General features: G+C 35.8%; 2 protein-coding genes across 2 annotated transcripts in view; one reads left to right on the forward strand and one right to left on the reverse strand.

Annotated features, from left to right (window-relative positions):
- Positions 1-10406, reverse strand: part of LOC107715451 (uncharacterized) — a 53703-nt gene extending 43297 nt beyond the window's left edge. Inside the window, exons 1-9 of the mRNA XM_016521595.1 lie at positions 10327-10406; positions 9934-10077; positions 8011-8105; positions 7375-7927; positions 4681-4810; positions 3523-3703; positions 2539-2632; positions 2062-2312; positions 1908-1974 (exon numbers count right to left, since the gene is read on the reverse strand). Of these exons, the coding sequence (XP_016377081.1) occupies positions 1908-1974; positions 2062-2312; positions 2539-2632; positions 3523-3703; positions 4681-4810; positions 7375-7927; positions 8011-8105; positions 9934-10062 (1500 nt within the window). The 5' untranslated portion in view covers positions 10063-10077; positions 10327-10406. The remainder of the gene's footprint in view (positions 1-1907; positions 1975-2061; positions 2313-2538; positions 2633-3522; positions 3704-4680; positions 4811-7374; positions 7928-8010; positions 8106-9933; positions 10078-10326) is intronic.
- An 8103-nt stretch (positions 10407-18509) lies between these two features.
- The window catches only part of LOC107715452 (RNA polymerase-associated protein CTR9 homolog), a 14629-nt gene continuing 6814 nt past the window's right edge, over positions 18510-26324 (forward strand). The window contains exons 1-12 of the mRNA XM_016521596.1: positions 18510-18674; positions 20488-20586; positions 20663-20902; positions 20996-21113; positions 22308-22397; positions 23558-23814; positions 23892-23999; positions 24916-24960; positions 25276-25461; positions 25554-25641; positions 25753-25901; positions 25990-26106. Coding sequence (XP_016377082.1) covers positions 18630-18674; positions 20488-20586; positions 20663-20902; positions 20996-21113; positions 22308-22397; positions 23558-23814; positions 23892-23999; positions 24916-24960; positions 25276-25461; positions 25554-25641; positions 25753-25901; positions 25990-26106 — 1542 coding nt within the window. The 5' untranslated portion in view covers positions 18510-18629. The remainder of the gene's footprint in view (positions 18675-20487; positions 20587-20662; positions 20903-20995; positions 21114-22307; positions 22398-23557; positions 23815-23891; positions 24000-24915; positions 24961-25275; positions 25462-25553; positions 25642-25752; positions 25902-25989; positions 26107-26324) is intronic.

Here is a 26324-nt window from a genome sequence, read left to right on the forward strand (position 1 = left end):
TTGGATGTTGGGGGGGCGCGAGTGACATTAGACAAACTTAGGGGGGCGCATGTCCTAAAAGGTTGAAAACCCCTGCTCTAATAGACACTATGGGGACTTCCGCCAGCAGGACCGGTGTCTGAAGCACTTGAAACAACTCCAATCCCATTGGCCCACGTAGCCCGTGACGTCACAGGCGGGCACCCGGAAGCAAAAGAGGGTGCCTGCCGAACACGTCACTAACTTTTGATGTCTTCAGGAGCCGTTTATTTGACAGTGCATGTGAAGGAGTTATGGAGAAAACCAAGGCAAGTGAGCATTTTAGAAAGTATGTGCCTTCGTGTCCAAGGTTTCTGACACCCGAGGACACATGCGATCTATGCGTTATGTGTCTTGGTGAGGAGCACACACGTTCGGCGCTCGAGGGCTCTGAATGTGCTCATTGTGACAAGTTTCCAATGAGAAATCTCCATTCGCGTTTGTCCCTCTTCTCGAGTGATAAGGGACAAGCGTCTGCATCTCTTGGCTCATGCTGCAGAGAGGTTTGAGAAGGGCGTGGATAAGCGTGAATATGTGTTTGACTCTTGAGACAGCGGGATGCGCTCATGGTGATGCATTCACGGGGCTACTGAGAGCAAAGGTAAAGCTTTGCCTTTTACTCAAGATTGTAGACAGCGTTTGCCTGAGCATGCTCACCTCTTGAGGGAGTCGATCAAACTCAATGCAATGCGTTCGCGGCAGTTTCTGTTCTCGCCTGATTCTTGAGGAAATCTAGTATTTGAACAGAACGTGTTTGGCTCTCGGGGGAGCTAAATGCACGCTGCGTGATTCGATCGTGCTGAGAAATGCCTCGTCTTGCTCTTTTGAGGAATGAGAATTGAGCACCTACAACCTGTGTTTCTGGTCCCATGGCTGCCGAGGCAGCTAGGCAGACCGATCACGGGGATTGTAGGCGGGGCATGGAAGAAATCTGACAGGAAGTGCTTTCCCTTTCAGGAGTTCCTTTCATTCTGTTCTCTCCAGAGGGATAGTAGTCAGCATTCGCACGAGCATGTCCGGCTCTCGAGGCACTCGGTGGGATCCAGATACTCTATCTCTTGGGGGTCATCTCATCCCCCTGATAGCACTACATTGGGCTCATCTGGTGAAAGTGGTTGGCGATAGAGATGAGAGTGTGAGCACTGAATATCCCCAACCTAGCTCCAGTTTTGCATACGGGGAATGTTGGATGTAATGGCGCGCGCTACTAAGAGGCTTGATTTAGTCTGGTCACACGAAAGGCAGAAGTCCGCCTGTGGCAGATTAGACGAGTGTTTTCTGGCCGGTCATGAACTCCCCTCCCCCAGGAGTCTCCCCTTTCTTCCTGACCTCCACACGGAGTTAGTGAGATTGTGGGACAAGCCATATTCAGCTAGGCTGCATCTTTTTCAGCATGCGGATTACGCAAATGTTGAGGGTGCAGCTGAGCATGGATATGCGATAGATGCCCCCTGTGGAGGAGACGCTTGCGAGGGTTCTCTCCCAGGGTGAGTCGTCTTCTTTAAAGACTACTGCTCTGCCATCCAGACCTCTTCAGGGCGCATCTGGATGGTAGGGTGTATGTGGTGGCAGGTCAAGCTGGTGGAGCCTTGCACACAATGGTTGTGTTACAAGCTTACCAAGCTGACTTGCCTAGAGATCTAGATGAGGGCAGGGTTTGTCCCCTGGGGCAGTCGAGGAACTGTGCTGCACCACAGACTTGGCTCTTGGCGCCACTAAGCAATGGTGGTTACGGAGGTTCATTTGTGGTTAAATCTCGCGGATATCGGGAGAGAGGTAAAAGCTTTTCATCTTGATGCTCCGCTGTCGCCTACTGGGATTTTTCGGCAACTTCGCTGAGGCGGTGGTCGAGAAGTTCAGGAAGGCGAAGGCGTGGTCCGCTGCCTTACAGGAAGTTCATTCCCCGCCGTCCCAAGTCTTCCTCTAAAACCTCTGAGAGGGCTGGTCCGTCTCGATCTGAGGATCATAGGCAGGATCAGAAGAGTAGCGTAGCCATAAAAAGTTGGGCACAGAGGCAGGCGAGCGCTAAGAGAAGCTGCTTACATCGGTCCCTGAGGCAGGACTAATGTTATTCTTATGTGTTTCGCTTGAACCACTGACTGAAGGTCCAGTCTCTCCCTTGTGATGTAGGCTTTTTTCAACTCTGTGGTCGGGCTGCCCCCATTATCAGGGTTTTTCAAGTTGGCAGCCCCCTGAGCCTCTTCTAGCCGTCTCCCCTTGGGGTTTTTAATAGCTGGTCTACTTCCTTTATCCCTCAAGCTTAAGTCAGGTAGTAGGGGTGGGCTGTCCTCCCCCTACAGGGTTTTTAAGTGGGCGGTCCCCCTGGGCCCTGCATGTTGCTTTGGCTCATTGTAACTCAGTCTTCTGAGGATAGCTGTGTTCTTAGCTTGGTTAATGTGATGTCCCTCCTATTGGCTGGGTTCCCCATTTTTTGAGTTATGTTAGTGGCCCCAGGTGTCTTGCCCACTTTCTTAGGGAAGGTTCAGTGTATGTCTGTCCCTTCTCTTGGTGCTCTCTCACCAGGTGAGCAGGCATGTGCCGTGGCATGGCTAAGTAAGCATTCCATTCCCCATAGTGTCCGCTAGAGGACGCAGTAAGTGTAAGCGTGAGTTCCCTAGAAGGGAAATGTCTCGGGTTATGCATGTAACCATGGTTCCCCGAGAGGGAATGAGATGCCGCGTCCCCTCGCCATGCCTAGGGCTTGCCTGTTTTCACGTCTCCTTCAGACAACCAAGTTAGTGACGTGTTCGGCATGCAGGGATGGGCAGTATTTCAGATACATGTATTTAAAATACGTATTTGAAAAACAAAATACTATTTTGTATTTAAAATCCTTTTGAAAAAATCAAATGTATTTTGTATTTAAATACATTTAAGATTAGTATTTTTGTATTTTCAAAATACATAAAATACTTTGTGCCAGTCAACCTCTTTATCAGGGTGCTGATTTCGTTCATCAACTAGTTCAGACACACACCCTCCCCCCAACATTCATCACGTGAGCTGCAGCTGTAAAACTTCATTCAGCATTGGGTGAGTGACTTTTCTGGAATAAGATAAGGTGAGGATGTCATGGTCAACTGTACTTGTTGAATAAAGTTAAAATAGTGCATCATTCAGATTTGCCTTCAGTTAACATGAAAGAAGAAATGAGTACCAAATAGTGTTAGCCAATCAGCTTTGATAGTTAATCGGTTGTTGTTTTTTATCAACTAGCTTGTCAAATGTGTTTAAAGCATTACTGCATGTTAGGACTGGGTGATATGACAATACATATCGTGGCAATGATATAAAGTGTGAATCGACTGAACTTTTCTAAATCGTTTACATAGACAGGCCTATCGGGGTAAGCGAATATATCCATGCAGCTTTTAGTAGGCAGGAATTATTGGAACGTTGGAGTGGAAAAGCATGAATGAATGAGCAATAGAAAGTGATGTACTTGGTGCAAAGTGGAACGCTGACAAGTAGTTCTACACTTTTGACTTAAAGGTCTTTTCACACGGGACGCGGCAAGCGGTGGAATCACCGCCCAGCTCCCGATTTCTGTCGTAGTGGAAGCGTTTTGTGCAGTTGAAGCCTTGTTTATACTTTCGCTTGCCTCTACGCCGTGAACCTGCTGACTGCCCGCTCCTCCCTAAACAGACGAGGCTTTTATACTTGATGCTCTCGCAGTTGTATAATTCTGTGAAACGACAGGGGGCGACTCTGAATAATTGTTCTCCAAACCATCAGAAAGCAGCAGTGGGAGGAAGTAGTTTGCCAAGTAGTTGTCAAACAGTCGTTTCATGAGAAGTTTGTGAATAAATGGATTTTTTCACATATAAACGGATTAGGTTGTGGGTAATTTTGGAGGATACATGTGAAAATGTTTTTGAGTACACTTCTTAAACCCACACAAAAGAATTCAAAGAATCGTGTAAAATGCAGTAAACTTGAGATTATGATTTGTGACATTGGAACAAAACATATGAATGAACATATGAACAAAGTAATTTTGAATGTTGATAACTTGACAGTAGCAATTTTTCCATACTATATTTTTTCCATACTATGGAAGTCTACTGTCAAGTGTTTGGTTAGCAACATTATTCAAAATATATTCTTTTGTGCCCAACAGAAGACAGAAACTCATGCTTTGGAATAACTTGTGGGTGAGTAAATAACAGAATTTTCATATATTTCACTATCCCTTAAAACTTATTTCATTTCATTTAGTTGCCAAAACAAGTTGATCTGTGATATTGCTATTATACAACAGTTCAATAAATAAACTTCGCTCAAAGACAGTTACTTTTTCATTCGTGAACGAACTAGTGGATTTAAAAGAATCGTTTGACTAAATTATTCATTATCACTCATAACGACAGTTGTCACCACAGGCATAACGATGTGACCTGCAGAAAGTGTCCTACTAAAAAATCTTATAATACATAGGTTTGGAAAATATAAATATATTATAATAAATAAATATATTATCTTAAATATATTATACTAATATAAATATATTACAGAAAGAATAAGAGCAATGTACTAGTATGCTATGCAGCCACTGAACAAAAACAACAGCTCATAAAACTTATAAAAAACATTATTAAACATTGCCATCATACAACTGCTTCAGAGTTGTCCAAAATGTTTTAACTTTAGAGGTAAAAGTACCGTTCTCATAGAATAGTGGAGTGAGGACGCTCTCCTGAGCGACAGGCTCAGGTGTGGTAAAGAACGTAATGGCAGCTGAGCCACAATCCACCAGGAGCCCAGTACCCTTGGACTGAGACATACATAATGACTAGACCAAAACAAAGAACATGTTAGATCAAATAAAACGTGATATAATCAGGTTACATAATCTATATACACATTAGTGGTCAAACATTTGGAATAAATATAGATTTTGTAGACTTTGTGGATGGTGACAATTCTTTTAATAATCCATCTGACATAGCTCAAAAATGTAATGAATTATTTGTTAATGTTGGTCATAAATTAGCTAATAATATCCCTACTGCAAATGGTGAAACCTTGGATTATATTTCAGGAAATTGTCCTATTATTTCTATTTTTAATCCACCTGAAATTCAAGAAATAAGTTAAATTATTGATGAATTAAAATGATCTTCAGCGGGTCATGATAATATTTCTGTATTTCTTATTAAACAGGTGAAATATTCAACATTGCAGCCACTTCATCACATATTTTCTCTTTCTTTGAAAACAGGCATTGTACCAGAGGATTTAAAAATAGCTAAAGTTATTCCTCTGTTTAAAGCAGATGATCCACAATGTTTTTAGATACAAATTCTATTCTTTACAAACATCAATATGGATTCCAAAAAAACAAACAAAAAAACACTCTACTTATATGGCTTTGCGTCACACGATTGACAAGGTTACCCTTGCACTTCAAGAATTTACTTGTAGCATTTTTCAGGTGCATCTCAATAAATTAGAATGTCGTGGAAAAGTTCATTTATTTCAGTAATTCAACTCAAATTGTGAAACTCGTGTATTAAATAAATTCAATGCACACAGACTGAAGTAGTTTAAGTCTTTGGTTCGACTTGACAAATATTCTTACTCCAGTAATGTTTGCTGACGACACAACCTTAGTTCTATCTCAATTAAATTTCAATTCATTAATTAAGAATGCAAATGATGTTCTAAATGTTTTTGCTAATTGGTTTAATTTAAACAAATTATCTTTAAATATAAAAAAATAAAATTTTATTAATTTTAGTGGTAGAAAATTATACCCTAAGAATTTATCAAAAATTACAATAGATTATATTGAGGTGCCTCAAGTGTCAACTACAAAATTCTTGGGAGTTTTTGTTGATGAGACTTAAGAGTAGGAGGTAACAAGCTGATTATGTGAGCAGTAATATACATAAATCTGTCGGGTTAGGCATCTTGTTACTACAGAGTGTCTTCTTACGTTTTACTATAGTTTAATTTATCCGTATCTTTCATATTGTAATATAGTTTGGGCGAGTACATTTCCTACGACTCTTCAAAAAATGTTTATCCTTCAGATGCGGTTTGTTAGGAATGCAACCCGATCAAATGCATATACATCTGCTTCTTTATTTCAGAAACTTCAGGTTCTTACTATTTATGATATTTTTCAAATATGTGTTTTCATGTATAAGATATATTCAAGTGAGGGTAACATTCCAGAGCAATTTAGAATGTATTTTAAAGTCAATTCACAAGTTCACTGTCACTTAAGTCGTCAATTTTCAAATTTTCATCTTCCTAAAATTCTCACTTTGGGTTACAAGTCCGACTCTCTAACCATTAGGCCACGACTGCCCCCATAGGGGTATTCAATTATGGAATGGTTTATCTCATCTAGCAAAAAAAATGTTCAGTAACACTTTAGTTTAGGGACCAATTCTCACTATTAACTAGTTGCTATTAGCATGCCTATTATTAACATATTGGCTGTTTATTAGCACTTATAAAGCACTTATTCTGCACGACCATATTCTGCATCCCTTAATCCTACCCAATACCTAAATTTAACAACTACCTTACTAACTATAAAGAAGCAGCAAATTAGGAGTTTATTGAGGCAAACGTCATAGTTAATGGTTTGTTAATAGTGAAAATTGGACCTTAAAATAAAGTGTGACCAAATGTTCTTTTTAACATGTTATAAAATATGAATAAAGGATCATTTTAGTGCTTTGTAATTGTGTTTTTTTGTTTTTTGCTCTTTATGCATTTTATGTAACATATAAGGTTTGTTTTTGGAGTACATTATCTCTGGGTTTTTGACATATGTTGTAATTAATTTGCACTCATTTACATTTACATATTTGTTATTGTGATTTAGCTTTTTCCTTAATTTCATTAGTTGTTTTTGTTACCGTTTAGGTGGAGGCTCTAAATAAGCCCTTTTGGGTTTTCTGCCTCTCCCGGCACAGTATATGGATTGTACTTTTTGTTTTGTTTTTATTGTACATATTTTATTCTTGTGCAAATAAACTAAACTAAAAAACAAATGTAGCACGGTTTCCACAATGATCTTAAGTAGCAAAAACTGGTTTCAACATCAATAATAATAAGAACCATTACTAATATCTGAGCACCAATAATAATTGGGCACCAAATCAGCATATTAGAATGATTTCTGAAGGATCATGCGACACTGAAGACTGAAGTAATGGCTGCTGAAAATTCAGCTTTGCCATTACAGAAATAAATTACATTTTGACTGTATTTTTTTATGTATTTTACTGTATTACTGTAATATTGATTACATAAATGCAGCCTTTTGAGCATAAGAGACTTTAAAAACATAACTATTCCAAATGCATGTGGTGCCAGTCATTCTATGTCAGTCCATACCTGTGTGTTAGCAGAGATGGTGGCCTCCAGGGCATTGAGTTGACTCTCAGTGGCTTCGGCTCTGCTCAATGCTCTTTCCACCCTCATGCCGATGGCCTCTATCCTCTCCTTCATCCTCTTCTCGCTGCCCATGAGCACCTGAGCTGCCCGTAAGGCTTGCGTCACCATGTCCTCCACTTTTCTCAGGGACTTCAGCAGGTCTTCTGTAGCTGAACGCTCTGCTGATGAATCAGTGACCACAGCCACATCCCTAAACTGAATCTGAGTGTCGTCACAGGTGCTCGTTCCCTGGTCTTTGAGAAGCACCCTCATGCACCGCTTAGTCTCTTCCAGCTGGGCTGGTATGTGATTGACTTCCAGGCTTTGGATCCGCTTCTGAATATCCATCACAGTTTCTTGTGGAACTTGGGCAGCCTGGTTTTTCTTGCCCTCCTTAGTCTGGCCTCTCCACCAGGTGATGGCAGCCGCTATGTGTGCTTCCTGCGTCTGATGCTTGGCCTTGTTCTGTCCCTGCGCTGTCAGCGGAGTTTCAAGAAGCTCCAGCTCTTTTAGACTGAAAAGCAGATGGACATCATGCATCATGCAATGCAAAGCAATGTTAAAAGATGGCACAGGATAATGGAAATGATTCCTTACAGTGTGACCAGCTGATGCCTAGAACTTCCATGTTGTTGTTGATTCTGCAGATAGAGTCTCTGTAACTTCTCACTTGCACTGTTGCCAACTTTGTCCTGAAGAGCAGATAATTGTAATTGTAAAAACTTTATTGTCCCCCTTAGGGGCAATCTGTTCTGCAGCATGATAGATTTTTAATTTACCCCACATACCAGACAGACAATACACAACATTAATAGCACATTAAGAAAAACAAAATTAAATACTACCTCTTCCTAATACAAAAAAGAAAGTACTGCAAGTTTGAAATTGACATGAGGATAAAATTAAATGTTCAAAATCAAATTTTTATTTTTGCGTTGACTACAGTCTTAAATCAGTATCATTCAGATTATTATCATAGTTTTTTTAATTAACATTTTTAATTCGTTTGATTATTTTGATATTTTCTGTTCCATTTTTAGTTTTAAAGTTTTAGTAATTTTGTTTTAGTTGTGTTTTTGTCATTTTTATTATTACTTTATTTTTATTAATACTAATTTAATTTAGTACATCAGATTAAACTAAATGATGCCAACGTTTCATTGGAAACTGGCTGAAATAAAATAAGTTAAATTTTTTTGTATATTTTATTCTATTTCATTTAACATTTAAAGTTACAAAAAAATTTTATGGTCTTAGTTTGAGTTAACTTTAATAACCTTAAGGTCTTTAATAACTTTAAGGTCTGATTCAGCAGGTCAGGTTTTCAATATTAGAAATAAAATTGTTGATGAAAAGTGAGAAAAAAATATTTTCATAATAACAACACGGCAACAACAACAACAATAATAATAACTCCAGGATTTCCTCAAGGATTTTGCATTCATTCATTCATTATGCACTTTTTAGGTATTTGAGTGAATGCGATCACTGATAATACTATTAAAGGGATAGTTTACCCAAAAATGAAAATTTGATGTTTATCTGCTTACCCCCAGGGCATCCAAGATGTAGGTGACTTTGTTTCTTCAGTAGAACACAAACGAAGATTTGATTCGGCTACATAAGGAGCTTAAAATATCATCTTGTTGTGATGTTGGGTGCCAGAATCGACGTAATACAGCCTCAAATTAGAAATTTGATCGCATATCTGCTGCCACTGCCAAAAAACCGACGTCAGCTGTGGTTAAACGCGATAAAACGAGCGGACTGGATAGAAAGGATCGTCAAAAATGCTTGCGTTTGCAGCGCACACTTCTTAAGCATGGACGAGATGTTGTCTGGGGGTTTGGCAAAACGAGAGTGGGACGGTGGGCGGTGCTCGGGGTGGTGACTGAAGGCGGTGACTGTGTAGTTCTGACGTCAACTTTTTACGGAAGTCACAACGGTTTATGAAAAATAGCTAGAACTTTAAGAAGGCTGTGTGAATTTTACTGTGGACTGACTGTTTTGAAACTTATATGGTAGTTAAATAGCTCCTAGACCTCAGTAATCTTGAAAAAAGCCAAGTAATTTCAGTTTTGACAATATGGGACCTTTAAAGAAAATGTTAAAATATAAACAGACAATGATATAATTGTAAAAATTTAAATTAATAAATTGTAAAGACACCTTTAGAATGAGAAATATAACCAGTGACACTGATTACATATTGTACTGATACTGTACTATCACTAACACTAATTACATAAGCACATCATGATTATTGATGGGTTTTCACTGTAAAACAACACACACACACAAAATAAATGCTGCAATTTTCAGAAACACTGCAGCAGTTATTTTGCATAACCCAAAATAAGGAAAAGCCCCACAAAGTTCTGGATAATGATAATGATGAGTTGAATAATGATAATGATGAAGAGGAGGATGATGATGATAATAATAAAAGCTGTAATTATTTTAGTAACTTCAGACAAAGCCACCAGTAAATAATGTGGATGTTGTGTGAATGTTTCTCACAGTCTCTGAGAGCTGTGCATGGAGTATATTGGATATCTCTACAGGCTTGATCTTCTGGAGGTTTTGAAAGTCTCCTCTCTGAGGGACTCTGGGTAAGATCTGGCTCAGTGAACCACTAATCAACTCCATAGGCGCATTCTGGGACTGAAAGAAAAAGAAGAAGAGAGCATATAATGTACAGCCATTACATTTGTCGCTTCTACGTGTAAATTGTCTAACTCTCTGATGCATGACCTTTGATTCACAGTGCGATTCTACATCTAAAAACCACCACGCGTGATTATGTTTCACCGTTCAGTTTAGATGCTGACTATGTAATGAGATTAACAGCACGATTATGCGAATGAGTGTTTTCAAACAACAGTTCAACACACAATTAGTCAAGTAACTTACATTTTAAAGACATATTGCCAGCTCATTTGCCTATTTTTGGGCCGCCAACGAAAACCAAAACAGAATCAATACAATACTGCTGCTTCGGTTCAAAAGGAATCGGTGGTTTTGAACCGAATGATTCAAAGATTCACTCAAAAAGACGTCACTTGACGCCACCTACTGGCGTAAACACAAAAACAAAGAGATTTAATTTTTGTGTAATAATATATTAATTGTAGACAAGTTTTATTTACACAAATGTAGATTTGTTAAAGTTTCTCCATTGTTTTGAGGCATTTAAAAATGATTTGAAATTTTTTAAATGAAAAAAGAAGAGTGTCTTATAACTCTCTAAATTACTGGCAGCATGGATTAACCCCCTGAAATGTAATTTAATTTGTCTTATAATTTGCTTCACATGTTTTGATATTATTTTCACTTTTATTTATTTTTATTATTATTTATTTTATTATGTATAATTGTTTTAATATTTTATTATGCACTGTATTATTGTGTTCATGATATGCTGCTTGGATTTATTGTTGATGTATTCAACAATGGAAAGATGACAATGTTTGTTATTTGAAAGGTTTAATAAAGTGGTAAAATAAAAACTACTGGCGTAAACATGTAGGCTAACTTGCAGAAAGAGAGACAAGCAGAATGACACAAAAATGCACAATAAACTGAGGACTGGAATTGTTTTAGTGTAAACTTAAAGCAACTGTATGTAAGCTTTTCACCTTGAAATATCAGTCTAAAAATCACTCTGATAGTACACTTCTAATAAGGCGAATAGCTTCTTTCCCACACTTTCCCACATTGTGGGCAATGATAGCTGCTGGAGTGCACATCAGTGTCTGAAATTAACGGGGACTTGGGGCAAAAATGCCACCAAAATGCACAAAAATGCCCCTCAAATGTAACATTTAGGCTTGATTTTGTCATGATTTTGCAGCTTCACCCTGTAATGAGTTCCTGTCTTTTATTTTTATTTTTTAAAACATAAATGCCATGTCAGATGCAGCTTATTTAATGGCAAACATGTTGAAGATTAGGCTGTCTATTCATTAATGTTATAAGCGTTATATTTCATCTCCAGCAACATTGTGAACTTTTATAAAGATACGTTTGGTCATTAACTTTTAAATAATTAACGCATCAGGGAGTTCATCTACTGTAAGCGTATAGTCCAGCAGTATGTGAAATAGGCTGTTACCGGTTGAGCTTCCTGAAACTCATGGTGCAGAGACTGATGGTTTGTCACACCTGTCCTCTGTGGACCATGAGAGCTGACGTGGTATTTATTTAACCTGCCAAAAAAAAAAAAAAAGATTAAGAAATTAATTAGCAAAAAAAATGATTATCAAAAAATCTTACCTAGTTGACAAGAAATTATTAGATCCAGTCAGCCAAAACAAATGAGCCAGAGAAGAATTTGTTTCAGATTTCCTTTCTGCAGTATCTGAAGGTGACGTAACCCAACAGCTGTATGTGTTGTTGATGCCCTAGTATTTCAGCTTTCAGACTGTCTGAAAGATAACCAGCTTCATCCTGTTCACAAAAACTTCAGCGTGCTTATCTAGAGAACAAGATTCAAAGGATAGTAAACATTTATTTAAATTAATTAGCAAAAAAAAAGTGCAAGCAACTAAGCCATGAAACAAAACTAGGCTTTGTAATGTGATTTAGTTACTTTTTTATCTCACAATTAAATAAATAAATATCCCAAGTTCTATAATCTTGATGAATATCCCAGAAAAATAACTTTTTTCCATGGGGTTTTGTCTAAACAGTGCAAGCTCTAAAAACATGGAAGCCCAATTTACTGTAGTAGCAATACAATCAAACAGTTGGTGTTTCTGAGTAATTTTAATTGCATAGGCAATCATTTTGAGCATCAAAAATGGTACTTTTTTGCTGCTTTTCACAAGTACCAATTGGTTTTTCCTGCTAATGAAACAACAGACTGACGGAGAGGTGCATCGGTGGTGTTTACCTGAAGAGTGCTTGCTGTGAGTGCTCTTGTAGCCTCATCAATTCTGACTGCAGGCCCTTCAGATGCATTAGCAGACAACAGAACACCATTACTGAACAGCCAAACTATTCTTTCACATAGTCACAAGCCTATACTCAAAACAATGGAATACCTCAATAATTTTGTGACTTTCAAAGTGAGTGTCCTTAAGCTTGTCCAGCAGGATGATTTTCTATGTGGAATAAACAACACGTGCCATAAAGAAAGACACAAATGTACTCAATACAGTAAAATCAATCATCACAGAGTTTAATATCACCTTTGTAAGGTCCCGGTCTTTCACAGCCAGTACCATATGAGATTCTTCTAATTCTCCCTGTGAACATCATCAGACAGTATTAATACTCTAGCTCACTCGGTGGCCCAGTAAAATGCACGCTTACACATTTTCTCACCCTTAATTCAGAGTTTTCTCTCCTCAGTTTGTTTATTCGATCTTCAGCGAGGTTCCTCTCAAGGGTTAATTTTTCATTCTGTGGAAGATATTGTGATTTATTTATATTTCGATATATTTGGAAATACTTGTTCACAATGTAAGATTCTATCAAAGTCAATACCTTTTCTTCAGTTATTTTGATTAGGGCTTTCAAGCGTTCACTTTCCTTTATCTAAAAGACAAATGTCAAGTTATTGGGTATGAATAGTCATTTATGAAACCAGTTTTATCAGTATTAATAACTTCAAGAGCATGAATGATTCATACTAATGCACAGTTGCTGGCCTGTGCTCTTGCGGCTCTGTCCTGGCTCTCCCTCAGTGCACATCTGGTTTCATCGAGTTCCTCTGAAAGGGATCGGGCTCTTACCACAAACAGCTGGGTACTGGTGACATTTGCAAGAAAAAAATTAATATAAACATCTTTATTATATTATACTGATTATATATATATATCAGTTGGATTGCTGACATTGTATATAACATTTATTTATTTATGGCATTTTATAATGTATACACATTTTTTCTAGTTATGCCAAGCTCTATTTTTTTTCCAATCCTTAATCTACCCAAAGTTCACCCCAAAATGAAAATTTCTGAAAATGTATTCAACCTAAGGCCATTCCAGATGTAGATGAGTTAGTTTTTTTTCATCAACACGGATTTGGAGAAATTGAGCATTACATCATTTGCTTACCAGTGGACGCTCTGTAGTGAATGGGTGCCGTCAGAATGAGAGACCAAACAGCTGATAAAAACATCACAATAATCTACAAGTAATCCACACCACTCCAGTCCATCAACTAACATCTTGTAAATGTAAAAGCTGCATCTTTGTAAGACACAAATCTATCATTGAGGTCAAAATATTAATCCATAATCCATAATAAATGCATTAGCAGACAACAGAACACCATTACTGAACAGCCAAACTATTCTTTCACATAGTCACAAGCCTATACTCAAAACAATGGAATACCTCAATAATTTTGTGACTTTCAAAGTGAGTGTCCTTAAGCTTGTCCAGCAGGATGATTTTCTATGTGGAATAAACAACACGTGCCATAAAGAAAGACACAAATGTACTCAATACAGTAAAATCAATCATCACAGAGTTTAATATCACCTTTGTAAGGTCCCGGTCTTTCACAGCCAGTACCATATGAGATTCTTCTAATTCTCCCTGTGAACATCATCAGACAGTATTAATACTCTAGCTCACTCGGTGGCCCAGTAAAATGCACGCTTACACATTTTCTCACCCTTAATTCAGAGTTTTCTCTTCTCAGTTTGTTTATTCGATCTTCAGCAAGGTGCCTCTCAAGGGTTAATTTTTCATTCTGTGGAAGATATTGTGATTTATTTATATTTCGATATATTTGGAAATACTTGTTCACAATGTAAGATTCTATCAAAGTCAATACCTTTTCTTCAGTTATTTTGATTAGGGCTTTCAAGCGTTCACTTTCCTTTATCTAAAAGACAAATGTCAAGTTATTGGGTATGAATAGTCATTTATGAAACCAGTTTTATCAGTATTAATAACTTCAAGAGCATGAATGATTCATACTAATGCACAGTTGCTGGCCTGTGCTCTTGCGGCTCTGTCCTGGCTCTCCCTCAGTGCACATCTGGTTTCATCAAGGTCCTCTGAAAGGGATCGGGCTCTTACCACAAACAGCTGGGTACTGGTGACATTTGCAAGAAAAAAATTAATATAAACATCTTTATTATATTATACTGATTATATATATATATCAGTTGGATTGCTGACATTGTATATAACATTTATTTATTTATGGCATTTTATAATGTATACACATTTTTTCTAGTTATGCCAAGCTCTATTTTTTTTCCAATCCTTAATCTACCCAAAGTTCACCCCAAAATGAAAATTTCTGAAAATGTATTCAACCTAAGGCCATTCCAGATGTAGATGAGTTAGTTTTTTTTCATCAACACGGATTTGGAGAAATTGAGCATTACATCATTTGCTTACCAGTGGACGCTCTGTAGTGAATGGGTGCCGTCAGAATGAGAGACCAAACAGCTGATAAAAACATCACAATAATCTACAAGTAATCCACACCACTCCAGTCCATCAACTAACATCTTGTAAATGTAAAAGCTGCATCTTTGTAAGACACAAATCTATCATTGAGGTCAAAATATTAATCCATAATCCATAATAATGCTTCCTCCAGTGAAAAAGTCCATCCCCTGTTGACCTCTCACATCAAAATCTACCAACATATTTGTTTAGAACTGTTTTGGACTGACCAGATGACTTTTTCACTGGAGAAAACAATATTATGGATAGAGGACGCACATTTTAGCCAAAAACAGTGGTTTGAAATTCAATGATCTTAATGATTTTTTTTCTTCTTCTTTTTTTTTTTTTTTTACATTATTTATTTATTTTTACAAACGCAGCTTTTCACTTCACAAGATGTTAACTGATGGACTGGAGTGGTGTGGATTACTTGTGGATTATTGTGATGTTTTTATCAGCTGTTTGGACTCTCATTCTGACGGCACCCATTCACTGCAGAGCATCCATTGGTGAGCGAGTGATGTGATGCTAAATTTCTACAAATGTGTTCAGATGAAGAAACAAACTCATCTACACAAACTATTCCTTTAATTAAATAAATTAATATATTTAATTTAGTATTAAGTGTAGAGAACATTTCAGTGATATCTGTCAAGTTGTATTGTTATGCATATACAGTATAAACACACACAGATATTTTTTTTTTGTGTGTGGGAAAAGAGGTGTATATAGTGGATACCTGGCCAGTTTGGTGTGCAGCTCTGATACCTCCAGACTGAGCTGCAGGATGGTGTCCTCACACTGAGAAACGGTCCTCAGCAGGCTGCTGTTCTGCTCACTCAACCTGTGCTGAGTGTGTTTGAGCTCAGCCACTAAACCTGACAAATCTTCAGATTCACTGAAACCACACAGACTCATCAGAGACTATTGCTGATATCACAGATGCTCTTAAAGGCCCAATGAAATCAAGTGACAAGTGACGTGACATGTGGCCAAGTATGGTGACCCATACTCGGAATTAGTGCTCTGCATTTATCCCATCCAAAGTGCACACACACAGCAGTGAACACACACACCGTGAACACACACCCGGAGCAGTGGGCAGCCATTTTTTTGCTGCGGCGCCCAGGGAGCAGTTGGGGGTTCGGTGCCTTGCTCAAGGGCACCTCAGTCATGGTATTGAAGGTGGAAGAGAGCGCTGTACATTCACTCCCCCCACCTACAATCCCTGCCGGTACGAGACTCGAACCCGCAACCTTGGGTTACGAGTCCGACTCTCTAACCATTAGGCAATCAAGGAAACACTTGTCAAGCAGTAGTAAAAAGAACATTAAAATTACTTAACTAACCAATGACATTCAGCTCCATCTGTAAATGTGGCCTCATTTAAAGGAAGATGATATTCAGTCCCTATGGGAATAATGTGAGACTGGTTTAAGAGTAAAGTTTAAAATGTCTCAGTTACAAAAAAAAACAAACTTTTATTCAGGAATGATGCATTAAATTGATCAAATGTGTCAGTAGAGACATTCATAATCTTTACAAAAGATTTCCATTTCAAATAAATTCTGTTCTTTTGAACTTTGTATTCATCAAAGAATCCTAATAAAATCATATTAGAATGATTTTTGAAGGATCATGTGGCACTGAAGACTGTAGTTATGATGCTGAAAATTCAGCTTTGCATCACAGGAATAAATAACATTTTAAAACATATTCATATAGAAAACAGTCATTTTAAATTGTAATATTTCAAAATATTTTCTTCCAAAAACTTTTGAAGAGCGTGTAAACTTTCACTATTATTCACTTACCAGTTACAGATAATTTTCTTAAGGTTGATCCTGTTTCTGTTTTTTTATTCTCAGATGCCCTGTACATAAATCAATGTTTAGTCAACTTTATAATATCTCTTCTTAAAATTCGTCACATCGTATAAAGCCACAACCCTGACATTGTGTTTTTGACAGCATCTCTCACCCATCTTGGCAGCACTGTGTGATCCACTCTCTCATGGTGGCATGAAACATATCCCTACTAACAGGTGGGTCCTGGTTCTCTGGATCCAACATGTGTTGTAAATTGGTCAGCTTGTCCTGGCCGGAGCTTTGGAGGGTCATGGACTGAAGATACTGCACAATGGTGGAGGCCTGAACCTCTCCTGTAGGTAACAGAGATATACCATTCAATTGGAGTCGGTAAGATTTTTTTGTCTTTTTATGTTTTTGAAAAACATTTTAAAATATATTTTTTTATATTATTATATAAAATATTATAATTTTAGATTTAATTAAACTATTATCATTGTATATGCATGATTATTTTTTATGAATCTATGCAAGTTTAGATATAATTATACTACTTTCATTGTCCATTTTTATTAATATTAAAAGTATTTATCGATTTAATATTAAATGATACATTTATATAAAATGTTACTATCATCATGTCACTATGTATTTGTTATTGTTATTTTTTATCTGTATATCATTTTTGTCACGGTGCGTGCGGGGAGATGAAGCGAGAACTCAAGTGCAGGAGAAATGGTTGTTTATTTTAATAATAAAAATGAAACAAAAACAAACTCAAACCACCCCGAAGGTGCAAAACAGACAGGCAGGTCTAAAAGCTGCACACATGCAGACACGAAACACACACAATGAGAAATGATGGATCAGCACAGGATGACAGACACAAGGAGAATAAATGGGAACCAAACGAGGAGGCTAACGAGGGAGACACAGGTGGATCAACTTAAACTATAACGAGGTAACAAGATGGGAGGGGCAAGACAATAAGACAGGAGAGAGCACATGGCGACAGACAAACACAACACAAGCCATGTGCTCACAGAACATAGTCATCTGGTGGCCCTCCTGGGCACACCCGCTGCAGACTGCGACAATTTTATTATACATTTAGATATAAATATAGCATGATATCGTAGATGTTTTACTAATAAGATTGTTTATCTTTGAGATATTATATTATAATTTTTCATTTATTAAATTATTATCATATCAAGGTATTATTATTATTATTATTTTCATTGTTATTCATCTATATAACTTTGTATTATAGTTTCATATTATACTATTATTATATATTTTTATATTTGTTATTAATTATCTTTACAACAACAAAATCAACAATAACATAAATATGTATTCATAAATTATAAGTAATATAAAATTATAAATAATTTATTATTATAATTATGAATCTATTTATACAATATGATAATGTAGTATAGTAGTAATGAAATAGTAATTTTATCTAAAATTATATTATAATATTCAGCATTGTACATTTGTTATTTTTATTATTATTTATCTTTCTATTTTTATTATTATTTATTAATATTAACATAAAAATTATATTATAAATGTAGATGTAGATATGCTTTAATCGCATCATATGTGTTGTTTTTGTTGTTACTATTATTCATTTGGCAAACCATACTCAAGCTAAGTATACTTTTATTAATATTTTTAATTTTTAATCGTTTGTCACGTCACATGATAATTTAGTGACGACAGAAAGGTCTTTAAAATGTTGAAACAAGAATTAGTGACCAGTTTTTGTTTATTTAAAGAAAAGTCCATATGTTTAATGAACGTTCGAGGACTTTTAATTTGAAGCGCTTTACCGCTAACCCGGAAGTGTAGTGTATTTTGTTGGTCAGGTTCAGTCGGTGATGTTGTGGAGAAGCTGCTGCTGCTGCTGATCATCACTGGATACGAACGAGTACAAACCAAAAACTGCAATATTGGGGTTTTGGCTTGAGTCGCAACCATGTCTCGGGGGTCTATTGAAATCCCTCTGCGGGACACAGATGAGGTTTGGACTTGTTTTATCTCTGTGCGGTGCTGAATATAATTTGATTGCAGCTCTGTGAATAGCTATAATCTGCTAACATGCTATCATTCACGCGCTTTTAATAAGTTTACATAAAATTACTAAACTAACAGCGGCGAATGACAGAAATACCCCCGTGAGTCTTAGGCTACTCAATCATAAATCATAAAACGAGAAACTCCGAACGTGTTTCACATGATGGAAATACTTCATCCGAGCATCTTTTAATCCTTTTCTGTTGAAGTTCATGTCTATATTATATTTAAGTTACACTGCCGTTCAAAAGTTTGGGATCAGTAAGATTTGTAATGTTTTTTTAGGAGAAGTCTCTTCTGCTCATCAAGACTGCATTTATTTGATCATAAATGCAGAAAAACAGTAATATTGTGAAATATTATGACAATTTAAAATAATGGTTTTCTATTTTAATATACTTTAAAATATAATTTATTCCTGTGATGCAAAGCTGAATTTTCATCGGCATCCTTACGCCAGTCTTCAGTGTCACGTGATCTTTCAGAAATCATTTTATTATGCTGATTTATTATCAGTGCTGGAAACATTTTTGCTGCTTAATATTTTTTTCAGGATTCTTTGATTAATAAAAAGTTAAAAAGCATGTTTTAGTTTATTCAAAATATAAATCTTTTGTAACAATATACATTACTGTTCAAAAGTTTGTGGTCAGTTTTTTTTTGTTTTTCTTTTCTTTCCTTTTTTTTTTTGAAAGAAATAAATGCTTTTATTAAGCAAGGATGTGTTAAATTGATAAAAAGTGATAATAAAGACTTATATTGTTAGAAAAGATTCCTATTTTAAATAAACACTGTTCTTTTTACCTTTTATTCATCAAATAAAGTTTCCAAAAAAATATTAAGCAGAACAACTGTTTCCAACATTGATAATAAATCAGCATATTAGAATGATTTCTGAAGATCACGTGACACTGAAGACTGGAGTAATGATGCTGAAAATACAGCTTTGCATCACAGAAATAAATGATATTTTAAAGTATATTAAAATAGAAAACCATTATTTCAAATGGTAATAATATTTTACAATATTACTTATTTTCTGTATATTTGGTCAAATAAATGCAGCCATAATGAGCAGAAGAGACTTCTGTAAAACACATTAAAAATCTTACTGATCCCAAACTTGTTTTGAACAACAGTGTATTTGTGAAATGTCCTTTATTGAAAACCAAGCAAATTGTATAAACGAGTATAAACCAACATCTCAGGAGTAAATAGAAGAAAACAATTACAGAAAGCATTGTACATATTAAACAGCACCGTAGTTCGTATTACATAAGTTTACTTTTAGACATTGTTTCCAAATACATTTTAATCCTAATTTTAAATTGTTCAAACATAGGCATTTTTTTATTTATTTTGACTTTATGAATATATGACAACGCGCCGACGTGCATGTCAAATACAAATACTAGAAACACCTTAACATCTCCAAATTAATCGTAGCTTCTACCAAATTAACAATAATCCTAGCTTCATATATTTTAAAAATAATTATAAAATACATTTTTAATTTTCTCCAAAAACTGTGTACCTTATGATATTCCCAAAATAAATGACTAATCGTCTCAGGGGCATTTTTACAAACATTCTTTCACATTAACTGAAGCTATATTTTATTGCATGTTATTAATATACGATATTTATTGTAGTTGTTAGAGCTCCACTGTCTGTATCAGCCAACCTCACTGGTGGAATTTTATCTTATTCTCATGATCTCGTCCTTGTTAATGGTCATTCATTTGTTGCATCTTTCTCAGGTTATTGAGCTTGACTTTGACCAGCTTCCAGAAGGAGATGAAGTCATCAGTATCCTCAAACAGGAACACACACAGCTGCACATATGGATTGCACTCGCTGTGAGTGACAAGCTCGTTTATGGTGACATTATTAGGATTTCTGCAGCGCAAAAATCTCACAACTATTTCTTTGCAGTTGGAGTACTACAAACAAGGCAAGACGGAAGATTTTGTCAAGTTGCTGGAGGCGGCTCGCATTGATGGAAATCTTGATTACAGAGACCACGAGAAGGACCAGATGACGTGTTTGGATACACTGGCAGCTTATTATGTCCAGCAGGCTCGAAAAGAGAAGAACAAGGATGCAAAGAAGGACCTCATCAACCAGTCCACTCTTCTGTACACCATGGCAGACAAGATCATCATGTATGATCAGGTAAATTAAGGTTACAGTTTTCATAGTAATCTCTGTTATTGTTGTATTTTTTTTGATAGGTCTTTAGCCTTATGACATTTCTCATTTCCGCAGAACCATCTGCTGGGAAGAGCTTGCTTTTGTCTCCTGGAAGGAGATAAGATGGATCAGGCAGACGCTCAGTTTCAGTTTGTACTTAACCAGTCAACAAACAACATCCCTGCACTCCTGGGTAAATATGGCACATGATCTTTATATACTTAAAAGTCTGATTTAAAGTCAACTTGAAATCACAATTCACTTTATTTTTCCTAATACAGCAGAGTTTCTGTGGGTCTTGAAAAGTCTTAATTCGCCCTTTCACAAACTAAGGCCTAAAAAGGTCTTAAATTGGAGCGAAAAGTCTTAAAGGGGTCATATGATGCTTTTTTAAAGATCATTATTTTGTGTATTTGGTGTAACAGAATATGTTGACATGCTTTAATGTTCAAAAAACACATTATTTTTCAAATACTGTAAATACTGTAAGGTCCTCTATGCCCCGCCTCTCTCAAACGCTTCGTTTTCTACAAAGCCCCCCCAAAGAGAAAGGAAAACTTGAAATCGCATCATATGACCCGTTTAAATTCGTGAATTCATGCCATTAAATGTTGCATTTTCCTCAGTGCAAATATCTGAACATCATTAAATCAAGATACATTTACTTGAGATGCAAATTGAACATGTTTGGTTTTCTGAGAAAATGAACAAAATGAAGTGAGTTTGTTTAAAACATGAATAAATATGTTACCCTGGACCACAAAACCAGTCATAAGGGTCAATTTTTCGAAATTGAGATTTATACATTATCTGAAAGCTGAATAAATAAGCTTTCCATTGATGTATGGTTTCGAAAAAAAGTCAAAATATTGAGAAAATCGCCTTTAAAGTTGTCCAAATGAAGTCTTTAGTAATGCATATTACTAATCAAAACTGAATATATTATACACACACACACACACACATTTACACTCACAGACACACACACACTCACACACACACACAAACAAAGAAAAACAAGTAGATAAAATAGAAAAAATAGAAAGCTAGTGTTTGTTTTTTTTAATAAAAAAAAAAGATAAATATAGATAAAGTAGAATTAAAATAAAATAGATTGCATCTTAAATTTGAGGGAGAAAAAAACACAAATTGTGATCTGGCCTAATTTGATAATCAAACTTCATATTCTATCATATTAGTTGATTTAATTTAATTAAATGTGATTGCTGCATGCTCAAAGTCAAAACAGGTCAATCTTGCACTTTCTACAGGATCAGGTTTGAGCGTGGATCGCAATCATTGGCTATTGCACATTTATGCCAAGCGTTTGCTATTAATAGAGGTTGTCTTGTTATGAATGATTATTTATGTTTATGTCCTTCAATAGGTAAAGCATGTATCTCTTTCAACAAAAAGGATTACAGAGGGGCTCTAGCCTACTACAAAAAAGCTCTTCGCACTAACCCTGGCTGTCCAGGTGAGTCTGCCTGATGTGTTGAAAATACTATTACCTTTTCCTTAAAACCTGACCACTTCCTAGATTGTCATAGTAGATCAATGTATTCTAATCACATCTTGACAAAATATATATCAATTGAAAGATGAAGAAACTTCAGTACTATATATTGTAATAAATATTTAGGGCCCTTATGAAATTTGTTTTATTTTTCCTAAAATTCTGTGTGTTCTGTTTTAATTTTTCTGTATTTTGTTTTAATGGTCTAAATAAATTTGAATAATCAAAATGCAAGTTAAATCAATAGAATTCGTAGCTTTAACATTTTAATAATTTATTTAAAATTTTGGTTACACTTCATTTCGATAGTCCACTTTAGACATTCTACTAGCTAGCTACATGTCAACTAACTCTCATTACAGTATTAGTAGACTATTAGGTTAGGGTTAGTAGAATAAGTTGACATGTACAGTACTTGCAAAGTCACTTATAGTTAGTAGGATGTCTAAAGTTGACTATCAAAATAAAGTGTTACCACAATTTACTAATTTAAAAATTCATATAAAATGTTTTTTTTTCTCTTCTCAGAAATTCTGTGTTGTCTCTTTATGTCTTTATGATGTAATACAATTGATCCTCAAACAAATGAAAATTGGGTGATTCCAGATATTGTTTTGGCACAGCAGAGGTTTACTATTAAAATTTTTAAAAATGTAGCGATAGAAAAATATTGCTTAAATTATTACTTTGAGAAGTACATTCTACTGTACAATAGTAATATTTCTGTCAAGTTTAGATATGACTATAATTTTATCAAGTGAAATGCTTGTGGCTCTGAAGATGAAGTTCATGTGTTCATGACGGCAGACGCTGAAAAAAAAGCAGAAGTGTCACGCATGCTTGAGTATAATGCAATTTGATTAGCTGTACAGTCCTACTTTTGATATATTCATCCAAAATTTGCTACATTCTGTGAAATTCCACATTTTGCTGTAAATTCCATTTTTATGACTGAATTCCGTGATTCTGCATCACCGAAATCTTAGGGCTCTATATTTAAGCCAAGTGCTGTAATCTCAAATGTTGCTTTCTGGTCTGTGTTCCAAACTGCTGGTTAACAGGTTAACCTTGACTGGTCAAGACTCACAGAGCTCATTTCTGTGTAAATTGTCTTATTGCAGCCGAGGTGAGACTAGGCATGGGCCACTGCTTTGTCAAGCTCAACAAACTAGAGAAAGCTCGATTGGCATTTGGCAGAGCCCTGGAGCTCAACTCCAAATGTGTGGGAGCTTTGGTGGGTTTGGCTGTGCTGGAGCTCAACAGCAAAGAGGCCGACTCCATCAAGAACGGGGTGCAGCTGCTTTCCAGAGCCTACACCATTGACCCCAGCAACCCCATGGTGCTCAATCACCTCGCCAATCATTTCTTCTTCAAGAAGGTAAAGCTAGATCTCTCTTGTGATCTACTGTTTTGAAGTGGAGATCTTGTACTTTATATGTGCTTTGTGCTTTTCAGGACTACAGCAAAGTGCAGCATCTGGCTCTTCATGCTTTTCACAACACCGAGGTAGAGGCTATGCAAGCAGAGAGCTGCTATCAGTTAGCTCGTTCCTTCCACGTCCAGGTAGGAAAGAGACTTCTTTCATTTGAAATAGTTATCAATCAGTATATTTCAGTTATAACATGTAATAACATATATATAAGATAGATAATTAGCTGGGAATAATAGCATAATCAACATTAAACAGTGTTATTTTAGTATTATTTTTAGTGTTTTATTCATATTTTAACTTGATTTATTTTTGATTGGCTTTTATTATATTTTTAGATTTAATTTTAAATTTTAGTAATTTTATTACATGCTTTTGTCTTTGTTTATTTTTATTTCATGAATTAAATTAATATTTGAATTAACTTATACATTTTATTACATTTTAATAAATTTTTAGTTTCAGTAATTTTAGTACCTAAACTTATTTCAGTAATCTAATATTGTTATTTATTTTTAATCTAATATTTATATTTAACTGTATTTTATTACAGCTTTATTTTAATTACAGAAAACTATTTTTAATTGTTTGTTTTAATTAACAATCGAAACACTGACGTCAAAACCTTTTACTGACCTAGTTTCAGTAATTTTAGTACCTAAACTTATTTCAGTAATCTAATATTGTTATTTATTTTTAATCTAATATTTATATTTAACTGTATTTTATTACAGCTTTATTTTAATTACCGAAAACTATTTTTAATTGTTTGTTTTAATTAACAATCGAAACACTGACGTCAAAACCTTTTACTGACCTCAACACTGACCTTTAACTTGTGTGTATATATATATATTTTTTTTTTTTTACACGTTTTACAAAAAGTTAAGTATTTAGTGTAACATTTACTCAGAATTGTTAAAGACTGATAATATGGACGGAGGCCAAACATTATTCGACCTGGCCAATATATCAGCCTGTCAGTCAGCTTAAATTTCCTGCAGTGTTTAACACCAATGGTGATAAACTTGCACATGTCTTTGTTTTTAGGAGGACTACGACCAGGCCTTCCAGTACTATTACATTTTTGTTTCTGTGTTTTTTATTTTAATTTGTTAAATTTTAGTCATTTTCAGTAATTTATGTATGACTATATACTTTTAAATTGTTTTATTAAATCAAGTTAAACTGAAATGAGAAATGTTGCTAGCTGAAATAAAGTTTTTTATTAAAGTTGATTTAATTTCAAGTAACAATTTTTTTTAATGGTTTAAGTTATCTATAATAACGCTGCAGTACAGCTGTAGTTTTTATCTTGCACTTTTGGCTAACGCACCTAGACTTTCTAGACGTTTTTTTCAGGCTTTTGGTGATTTCTTCAGATCTGTATTAATAAATTGTGTTTTGCAGGACCATCCTGACGCCTGGTCACTGATTGGTAACCTTCACTTGGCGAAGCAAGAGTGGGGTCCCGGGCAGAAGAAGTTTGAACGCATCCTTAAGCAGCCCTCCACTCAGAACGACACTTACTCGATGCTGGCGTTGGGTAACGTGTGGCTCCAGACGCTGCATCAACCCACTAGAGACCGAGAAAAGGTGCCTTACGTGATTCAGTTGACAAACTATCTTGTGTTGTCATAATTTGTTGTCTGTTTCTATTTATTACATTTTTTTTGTTTGTTTTGCAGGAAAAGCGGCACCAGGATCGAGCTTTGGCGATCTACAAACAAGTTCTGAGGAATGATGCCAAAAATCTATATGCTGCCAATGGCATAGGTGCTTTACCTGCTGTTTAATTAGTCTTGTAAATCCTGTCCTGTAACTAGCAGTATAAACCAACATACTGGTGGTTAACTGTCTTTTGCATCTTTCTTCCGTGTGATGCAGGTGCTGTGTTGGCACATAAGGGTTATTTCCGAGAGGCACGGGATGTTTTTGCCCAGGTCCGAGAGGCCACGGCAGAGATCAGTGATGTCTGGCTGAATCTCGCACACATCTATGTGGAGCAGAAGCAGTACATTAGTGCAGTGCAGATGGTGAGAGAATAAACTGAAGGAACAGTCCCCTGAGGATGAGGGTTTTGTTCTGGATCTGTACTCATGTTCTGTTTTCTTGTCTCCTCAGTATGAAAACTGTTTGAAGAAATTCTACAAATATCAGAACACAGAGGTACTGCTGTATCTGGCCCGAGCGCTCTTCAAATGTGGCAAGCTGCAGGAGTGTAAACATACTCTTCTGAGGGTGGGCGAATCTTAATAGAACTTAGTAGTTTCTTTTCTTTACTGCAGGGTTTCCCAAACTGGGTTTTGTAAATTAGTGAAAAACTGATAATTGATTAAATCATGAAAAATTAAAACAAACAATCAAAATAAAACACATTTTATATATAAATATTTTATTTGTCATGTGTATATATGTATATATATATATATATATATATATATATAATTTTTATTTTT

The sequence above is a fragment of the Sinocyclocheilus rhinocerous genome, unplaced genomic scaffold (genome assembly GCF_001515625.1).
Source record: "Sinocyclocheilus rhinocerous isolate Xijiao unplaced genomic scaffold, SAMN03320098_v1.1 scaffold539, whole genome shotgun sequence".
NCBI classification, from domain to species: Eukaryota; Metazoa; Chordata; class Actinopteri; order Cypriniformes; family Cyprinidae; genus Sinocyclocheilus; species Sinocyclocheilus rhinocerous.